Source organism: Saccopteryx bilineata, chromosome 3, assembly GCF_036850765.1.
Source record: "Saccopteryx bilineata isolate mSacBil1 chromosome 3, mSacBil1_pri_phased_curated, whole genome shotgun sequence".
In the NCBI taxonomy this organism is placed as follows: domain Eukaryota; kingdom Metazoa; phylum Chordata; class Mammalia; order Chiroptera; family Emballonuridae; genus Saccopteryx; species Saccopteryx bilineata.
Genome location: NC_089492.1, coordinates 276,462,823 through 276,472,170, shown reverse-complemented (window position 1 = coordinate 276,472,170; position 9,348 = coordinate 276,462,823). Strand labels below are relative to the sequence as shown.

At 51.7% G+C, this 9,348-nt stretch overlaps 1 protein-coding gene across 1 annotated transcript in view; it reads right to left on the bottom strand.

Annotated features, from left to right (window-relative positions):
- Positions 1-1,800: 1,800 nt before the first annotated feature.
- The window catches only part of ASAP3 (ArfGAP with SH3 domain, ankyrin repeat and PH domain 3), a 56,974-nt gene continuing 49,426 nt past the window's right edge, over positions 1,801-9,348 (bottom strand). Inside the window, 9 exon segments of the mRNA XM_066270131.1 lie at positions 1,801-3,083; positions 3,086-3,119; positions 4,049-4,105; positions 4,107-4,140; positions 4,701-4,926; positions 7,036-7,231; positions 7,358-7,465; positions 7,556-7,623; positions 9,148-9,263. Of these exon segments, the coding sequence (XP_066126228.1) occupies positions 3,046-3,083; positions 3,086-3,119; positions 4,049-4,105; positions 4,107-4,140; positions 4,701-4,926; positions 7,036-7,231; positions 7,358-7,465; positions 7,556-7,623; positions 9,148-9,263 (877 nt within the window). The 3' untranslated portion in view covers positions 1,801-3,045.

Here is a 9,348-nt window from a genome sequence, read left to right as displayed (position 1 = left end):
CCAAAACAGCTGTGATTGGAAGAGTCTGAGCCATTGAAACTGACCATTCAGAACAGAGAGGCCCAAACTGAGATAGTGCCAGCTGCCTCTACTCCGATCATTAAACCCTCAAAGAGCCACCAAGAGACAGAAAGAAGCACAAAAACATTAAGCACAGTGCAACTGTCACTCTTGGCGAGACTGTCAACATTGCCCAACAGATGTGTCACCAATTTTTAGCTAGAGAACTGCCTGGAACCATAGAAGAGATCCTGGGGACTGCCCAGTCTGTGGGCTGCAATGCTGATGGCTGCCATGCTCATGACATCACAGATAACATCAACCTTGGTACAGTGGGATGCCTAGCTGGTTAAGAACTACAAAGAAAATGTTACATTTAAAGATCATTTGATAACAAAAATCAAACAAATTTGATTTTCCTCAAACTCCCACCCAGTTCCCACTCTGATTGTTTCACAACAAAAGTACCCAAGACTCTTACATCATCAGGGCTCAGAGGACCCTAAGAAAATGAGTCCAGCCTGACCAGGTGGTAGTGCAGTGGATAGAGTGTTAGCGTGGGACGCAGAGGACCCAGGTCCAAAACCCTGACATCAAGAGCTTGAGCACTAGCTCATCCAGCTTGAGTGTGGGGTCACCAGCTTGAGCGTGGGGTCATAGACATGACCCTATGGTCGCTGGCTTCAGCAAGGGGTCACTGGCTCAGCTTAAGCCCCTTGGTCAAGGCACATATGAGAAGCAATCAATGAACAACTAAAAATGCCACAACTACAAGTTGATGCTTCTCATCTCTCTCCCTTCCTGTCTCTCTCTCTCTCTCTCTCTCTCTCTTGCTCTCGTTAAAGAAAAGAAAGTGAGTCCAACCATTGTATTGATAGGAAGACTGAGGCCTGGGAGGCCCAGGCTTGCATTGGCCTACTGTTTCAGACACTGTTGGCAGCCATTGCATTCTCTCTGCCTGCCTGTCCTCCCTGGAGGTCACCTGCAATCAATTCCTGGACATGTTTCTGACATCTTCCTACATCTCTCTGACTGAGAACTTCTGGATAGATTGGAAGAGGTTGGGAATTGACATCCCCAGTAAGAACCCTCCCAACCAACAAATTGGTAAAGACATTAGTTTCTTCACTCAGTAGGACAACTAACTTGAAGGCATGTTCTAAGCCTCATGGTCTCTCAAAGGCTGCCAATAAGGTAAGCTATAGATACTAGTGGTGACAGCCCCACATGAACACACCCTTTATTGCTTCTTGATCTTCTGTTTCACTTCCGTAGTTCCTCATGCAGCGTCCAGATAAAGAATCCCAAGCCTTAATTAAGACTCCATCCCCGACCCTGGCCAGTTGGCTCAGTAGTAGAGTGTCGGTCCTACATGTGGAAGTCCCAGGTTTGATTCCCAGTCAGAACACACAGGAGAAGCGCCCATCTGCTTCTCCACCCCTCCCCCTCTCTTTTCTCTCTTATCTCTCTTTTCCCCTCCCACAGCCAAGGCTCCACTGGAGCAAAGTTGGCCTGAGCACTGAGGATGGCTCCATGGCCTCCGCCTCAGGTGCTAGAATGGCCCCAGTTGCAACCTAACAACGCCCCAGATGAGCAGAGCATCGCCCCCTGGTGGGCATGTCGGGTGGATCCTGGTCAGGCGCATGCAGGAGTCTGCCTCTCTGCCTCCCTGCCTCTCTGCTTCTCACTTCAGAAAAATACAAAAAAAATAATAAATAAATTAAAAAAAGACTCCCTACCTTTCCCTACTACTCTTCAGATCACATAAATAAAACCACTGGGATTTACTAAAAAAAAAATATTTTATTAGAGATGAGTGGAAGAACAAGTCAGATATGAACAAAACCCGACACAGGCTCAGAAGATAGCTCTGTACTGTGGGATCACAGAGCAGTCCGGTCTCCAGGGTAAACAGCCCAGCCCTGGACCAGGCTGCTGCGTTGGCCGTTGGCACCCTCTGGCTCCTGTTTGGCCCGGCCCACTGGCGACTATAAAGCTGAGGTGTTTGAGACCAATGGTGGCACAGGAGGATCTGTTTTCCAATGAGGGGCTGAAAGCCGGGGCAGACTCGCTGGCACTGGGGGGCAGAAGCATTAAGTCTCTGCCCCCCCCCCATTTCTATCACTCTCCCTCCCTGTCTGTGACCCTTTCCTGCCCCAAGACTGGAAGGCTCCCGAGTTGCCCGAGAGAAAAGAGAGAAGTGAGGACCGATTCCCAGGACCATTCCTTTCTTGCTTGCTAAGTCAAGGAGAGTGGGCAATGGGGGTGAGTCCTACTCTGCTTCTTGACTGGGGACAGGATAGAGGTCCCTGGGAAGGCTGTGCAAAAGGAGTGAGAGTCAGAATAGTTAGTTAACAAGCAGTACGGCATGGACACTGACCAGACCAAAAGGACATGAACTACGGACAACTTGCAGTGTCATATGGCTGACTGTCAGTCTGTCTCCAATCCCAGAACCATCTGCCCTGCCCATTCCCAAGTTCAACCCTTGGGACCAGCTCCCAGCAAGGGACCACATCTGCAGGACCCTTGTCTTATTTATGTGGTGTTTGCTATGTCTAGTACAGGTCTGGATATCAAGTCAGAACTCAGTAAAGAAATACTAATGGGTGGACAGAGAGGCGGTCCCTAGCCTGGCAGAATCCCTGCTCTGGAGAAGGAGGAAGTCTGACCAGAAGTCTGGCTGGTCCTATGCTTGTGGAGTCCCCAGACAGATGGAAGAAACAGGGTCCTGGCCAGATGAGGGATTAAGGGTTCTGCAGCTGAAGCTAGCCAGGAACACTCAGATCCAGTCAAAGGGCTCCCTGCTCCCCGGGGGGTAATGAGAGAGAGGGAAAAGAACCACCATCAGCCCTAACATGGAGGCACCCAGCGTCCTTGGCAGGGCCCACGACAGGGAGGAAAGCCAGACGCAGAGGCACAGGGACAGAGAGAGCAAGACCCGAGGAAATGAACACCTCAGTTCCCAGTCTTGTGGGTTCGAGTCCTAGCTCTGAACTTTGGGGTCCAGCATGAGTGTGGTTCAGGCATGCAAGGGCCAGGGAGCTAGTCTTGCAAAAGCTGTACAGAACTTGCTGGGAGACCCCGGTTCTTGAGCCCTCTCCTTCAGTGAAGCCAACCTGGGGAGAGAAGGATGACAACTGACATTTGCTAAGTGCTTAGAAACAGCTGTTGATCTCACTCAGTTTCACAACTGTCCTAAGGTGATGGAATTATATCATAATATGGGGGTAGATGAAAGTATCCCCATTTTACAGATAATGAAACTAAGGCTTGAAGAAGTGAAGCCACTTGCCCTCTCTTCTCCCTAAAGCTGGAGCTCTTAGTATCGTACATGCTTCAATAACAAGCACCCACTAAATGCTGGGTGAGGGATACCTGGCTGTGGACACAGATTTGTGTCTGCATCTGACTTCAATGGATTGAGGGTGACAATTCCCTGGAGAGGCCCAGCTCCTGCCCTTGCTTTCCCCCACTCCCAACGCAGACAACTGACGCCATCCCTGAGGAGTCCCGGGGAACAAGGCACAGAGGTGGCTTCCGTCCCAACACTGCCGGCTCTGTCCTATGCCACTCCCCGACTGAATATATGCACATCCTCTGTGCCTGGGAGCAGGCAGTCTCTGCAGATCCCAAGAGACTCCTGTACAGGGGAGCATAGGGCAAACCGAGGGCTGGTACACAGCCACCCCAACCCTGCCTTGACCGCAGGGAGGTGACTCCTTCACTGAGCAACCGGCCCGGCTGACACAGCCCTCCTCATCCTCTTCTGGGGAGAGCCAGGGCTCGGGCCTCATCACCTCTGCCATCCCTTCGGGCCCGGGCTCTCCCCAGCCTCACCCATTCCGGGCTGGAGGGGGGAGGGGGGAGCAACAGCACAGGGAATGGCCAAACTGGCCACCTAGGCCAGTATCTACTCCCATCAGGGGGAGAGGTCACCCATCTTAATACACCTACTTTTTTCCCCTCCACTACACCTACGCTTGACCAACTCTGCCTCTCAGGTACTCTGCCACCCCCCTTACACCAGTCCTGAGCTCCTACTTACCGACATGTTCCTTCTGGGTAGAGGCTGCCTGGCTGAGGGGCAGTCTTCCAGCTTCTGGCGCCCCCCGCCGATAGGAGCGGGTGCTCTCGGAGCTGGAAAGCAGGGAAAGGCCACTGTGACTCCCATCCCCAGAGAGACCCCAAGAGTGAAGAGAAAGGGCTCAGATGTAGAGCAAGGCGAGGGGCTTAGGACGGGTGAGTAGAGTCCATGTCCACGAGGCCCGCTGGCTGGGTCCATCACAGGTCCCAGAGGCCTGGCACCGACCTCTCTAGAGCTCTGGAGATCTTCCCATGTCTACTCCCAAACTCCAAACTGAAGGGGTTGCAAGGAAGAGAGGACGGGACACTGGGCTGAAGGTGGGGACAGAGTGAAGACCCCACTAACCGCCTCTAGAACAAGCCACACAGATAGGACTAAGTCCTCTCTACTCCAGCGTCAGCAGTTTGGGTCCCAGATTCTTAATCAGCCTTCCAGGCCAGATGTGGAACGGGGAAAGTGGTCCACTCACTCTCCATTTAAGGTCTAGCATTTCTGCATTAGTCAGAGCTGGAAGGTACCCAGTCTTCAGGCAGACAGTTTAGAGGTGGGAAAATAAACAGATGCTCAGAGGTCAGGACACTTGCCCAGAATGCACAGCTGGGCTCTCACCAACCTGAACCTGACAGGGGGATGCATCTCCGCAGGCGTGGTTCCAGATGTCAGGCTGGGTCGGGAGGTACCCGGAGGCTCCCAGAGGCCCTCTTCAGAGCTGGGGGGGCTTTGGTTGGTACTCCCAAGTTCCACAGGGCTTGTAAGGCTAGAGGAAGAGGACGCTGGACTGCCCTGGCTCTCAGGGGCCCCGGGAGACTCGGAGCTCAGGCTGGGGACTTCGGAATGATCTGGAATCAGAGGTGATAAAGCCTGTTTTTATCTCTTATTCTGCTCAGTTTCAAAGTGTTCTCCGGCCTCTAGGACCTCCCGTTCTCCACTCCCCATCTACTGCTGCAGCACTTTCTTTCGACTCTTCCCCATCGTGGGGCAGTCTTATCCGTCCATGACGTTCATTCACAACGGCCACGGCCAGTGACACACTGTTTAGCTTCTGCTTCCACCTCTTCCTCCGTCTGGGCCCTCCTGTGCATCACCTGCAGGCTCAGCTCAGAGGCTGTCCCTGCCAGGAAGCCTTTCTAACCACCCTCCTGTCCCAAGAGGATATGCTCTCTCCCTCCCTTGAACTCCCAGAACAAGCCTATTCATTCATTCAACAAATACAGTGTGTTCGTAAAGTCATGGTGCACTTTTGACCGGTCACAGGAAAGCAACAAAAGACGATAGAAATGTGAAATCTGCACCAAATAAAAGGAAAGCCCTCCTAGTTTCTGTAGGATGACATGGTAGCATGTGCGCATGCGCAGATGATGACGTAACACCGTGTATACAGCGGAGCAGCCCACGGCCATGCCAGTCAAGATGTGGACGGTACAGAGGAAAGTTCAGTGTGTTCTGTGGCTCACTAAATTCGAATCCGTGACCAAAGTGCAACGTGAATACCGGCGCGTTTATAATGAAGCGCCACCACATAGGAATAACATTACTCGGTGGGATAAGCAGTTGAAGGAAACCGGCAGTTTGGTGGAGAAACCCCGTTCTGGTAGGCCATCAGTCAGTGACGAGTCTGTAGAGGCTATAAGGGATAGCTACCTAAGGAGCCCTAAAAAATCTGTGCGTGAGCCCACATCGAACTGCACTGAATAGATATGAAAGTGGGAGAGTTTTCCTTTTATTTGGTGCAGATTTCACATTTCTTTTTTTTCTTTTTTTCTTTTTTTAATTTTTTTTTCCTTTTTTCTTTAAGAGAGGAAGAGGAGAGAGAGACAGAGAGAGAGAAGGGGGGAGGAGCTGGAAGCATCAACTCCCATATGTGCCTTGACCAGGCAAGCCCAGGGTTTCGAACCGGTGACCTCAGCATTTCCAGGTCGAAGCTTTATCCACTGCGCCACCACAGGTCAGGCTATTTTTTTAATTTTTTTAATTTTTTATTTTTTTTGTATTTTTCTGAAGCTGGAAATGGGGAGAGACAGTCAGACAGACTCCCGCATGCGCCCGACCGGGATCCACCCGGCACGCCCGCCAGGGGCGACGCTCTGCCCACCAGGGGGCGATGCTCTGCCCCTCCGGGGCGTCGCTCTGCCGCAACCAGAGCCACTCTAGCACCTGGGGCAGAGGCCAAGGAGCCATCCCCAGCGCCCGGGCCATCTTTGCTCCAATGGAGCCTTGGCTGCAGGAGGGGAAGAGACAGACAGAGAGGAAGGAGGGGGTGGGGGTGGAGAAGCAAATGGGCGCTTCTCCTATGTGCCCTGGCCGGGAATCGAACCCGGGTCCCCCGCACGCCAGGCCGACGCTCTACTGCTGAGCCAACCGGCCAGGGCCAATTTCACATTTCTATCGTCTTTTGTTGCTTTCCTGTGACCGGTCAAAAGTGCACCATGACTTTATGGACACACTGTAGTTCTTGAGAACACCCAGGCACCATGCTAGGTGCTGGAAAAATAGTAGTGAACAAAACACTTGAAGTCCCTGTCCTTTTGGGATTTACATTCCACATCACATTGCGCCTTATATGGTAAGGGACTGCATTCTAGTTTTTATCTCCCCCATTTGACTATGTCTCAGTAGTCCGCAGAGGCCTCAAGACATAGTGAATATATGTCTCAATATATATGCTCAATATATGCTTCTCTCTCTTTTTAAGTGAAGCATTGATAAATTTGGAATAAAACAGACCTGGTTTTGAATCCAACATAGGGAACTTATTAACTGTGGCATCTTGGGTAAGTTACTTAACATCTCTGTTCCTATACTTATAAGAGGAAGAAGATAACCCCAACTTGTCAGGTGATTATGAGGATAATTTGCACTAACATATGTACTCTGAGCTCAGTGTCCTAGCACGCAGTAGGCTCTCAATGAATGGCACAATGAGCATTTTTCTGGGCAGCCAACCATACCTCCACTGGTATGTCCTGTGCGGCCTTGGACCATAGTCCGAGAAGGATTTTTGACCGGTAGGGGTGGGGGGCAATCCTCACTCTGGCTCTGAGGGGTGGCTGATCCCAGGCTGGTGATGGTCTCATAGGTCTTGTTGCTGATGTCCATCCTCCCACCAGTCCAGTGGACCTGGGCCGGGGTCTTCAGAGGGCAGCGCTGCTAGGGTGGAAGTGTAGGAGTAGCCTGGTTTCTCCAGTTTAGCCCCGCCTTTTCCCACACCCAATCCACCTGGCTCTTTCCTTCTGCTGTCTACAGGTCTGAGAGGCAGAGGCTGGGACCCACCTTCTCTTCCTCATCCTCCTCACTGTCAGAGCCAGGCTCTGTGGAAATTCCCCAGGAGTAGTTCACGTGTAGAGGAAAGGCCAGGGTCCCCGCCTGGGCCTGTTCCAGCTGCCAAAAACAGACCATGACAGTTCAGAGGGTCCGGGCTCAGAGGAGGGAGGGAAAGGGTCAGGGTACCCCTCCTTCCCTAGACCTCACCAGCTCCGCACACTCCTTGTGCCGCTTCTTCCTGGCTATGTCCAGAGCTGTTTCTCCATCCTCATTCACTGTGAGGGGAAAAGTCAGGGTCGTGACCAAGGTCAAAGCCGCATTTAGCTTAGAGGTTAAGATGGGCCTCTGGAATCACATTGTCTGGGTTTGAATCCTGGCTCTACTACTTTTTGGCTGTATGACCTTGGGCCTTAATTTTCTCATCTACAAAATGAGTATAGTACTCTTAAGTTCCTAACCAGGTAGTTGTGAAAAATTAAATGAGTTAATATATGTAAAGCACTTGGTACATTACTGGGGACCGAAAGCCAACAGGGTCTTTGCAGTTTAGATTTTGGGGGGACAGAAGTGTGGGGAACCGGCAGTAAGCTGACAGTCTGCCCAAACCCCCCTCCACCCCTCACTTGTTCTGTGAAGTTGCTAAAGGCTATTTTTTTCCACACCTTTATGTTAGCTGTGGTGCTGGATTGTTTATACTTGTCCTACCCCCATGTCCCTCTGGAAAGACTTGAGGCAAGTTTCTTTTTATCCTTTGTTTTGTGAAGTTAAGATGTTATGGCCCTGGCCGGTTGGCTCAGCGGTAGAGCATCGGCCTAGCGTGCGGAGGACCCGGGTTCGATTCCCGGCCAGGGCACACAGGAGAAGCGCCCATTTGCTTCTCCACCCCTCCGCTGCACTTTCCTCCCGCAGCCAAGGCTCCATTGGAGCAAAGATGGCCCGGGCGCTGGGCATGGCTCTGTGGCCTCTGCCTCAGGCGCTAGAGTGGCTCTGGTCGCAATATGGCGACGCCCAGGATGGGCAGAGCATTGCCCCCTGGTGGGCAGAGTGTCGCCCCATGGCGGGCGTGCCGGGTGGATCCCGGTCGGGCGCATGCGGGAGTCTGTCTGACTGTCTCTCCCTGTTTCCAGCTTCAGAAAAATTAAAAAAAAAAAATTAAAAAAAAAAAAAAAAAAAGATGTTATGTATGGTGGGGGTTTTCTGCACCTGGGAGAATTCTTGGGATGCCTTGGAAATGTGACTTTGCTTTAATGATCTCTTTGATTTGCTAATGGCCTCACTTTGCCCTATAAATACAGCAGGTTGGGGGATGGAGGGTTGCTTTTTGCAAGCTATCCCTTGCGCTGTAAAAAGACCTCCTGAGCCCATCCTTTTTCTCTTTAAGTCTATTTTCTTAATTCCGCGCCGTTCCCACTCAGGACCTGGAATTACTAGCTGCACTGGTTCGCACAGTACCAGGCACATGTTAAAGAGTAAATGGTGGCTATTATAACAACTATAATTCAGGTTTGGCTCACATTGTTTTGTTCAGTTACTTTCAGAAACCTTTTATTTCACCCTCTTAGCAGGCCTGCTAGGTCAGTGGTATTATTCCCATTTTATAGATGAGAAAGCTGAGGTTCAAGAGATGAATGGACAAATCCTAGTCACACAGGTGGTCAGAGGCAAGCCAAGACTAGCACATGTCTGACTACAAAGTCCATGCTTGTGACCAGTGCTCTCTGTCTGGAGAAAAGGCAGCGGGCCCCACACAAGGGGTAGGCAGGGATGGGAGTCTGACGGAGGGGATGTCTGAGCCCTACCTGTGCCAACCGAAGCTCTCCCTTTCAGCAGCAGCTTGAGGCAGTCGGGTTGGTTGTAGAGAGCAACGTAGTGCAGAGCACTGTTCCCATCAGCAGCCTTGGCGTCCAGGTGACCGCTGGGGAGGCGTGGTCGGGGAGGAAGGGAGGGAGTAGACAGGTGAGGGGGTCATTGCAGGGGACAAAAGAGTTAGAGGAGAGGGG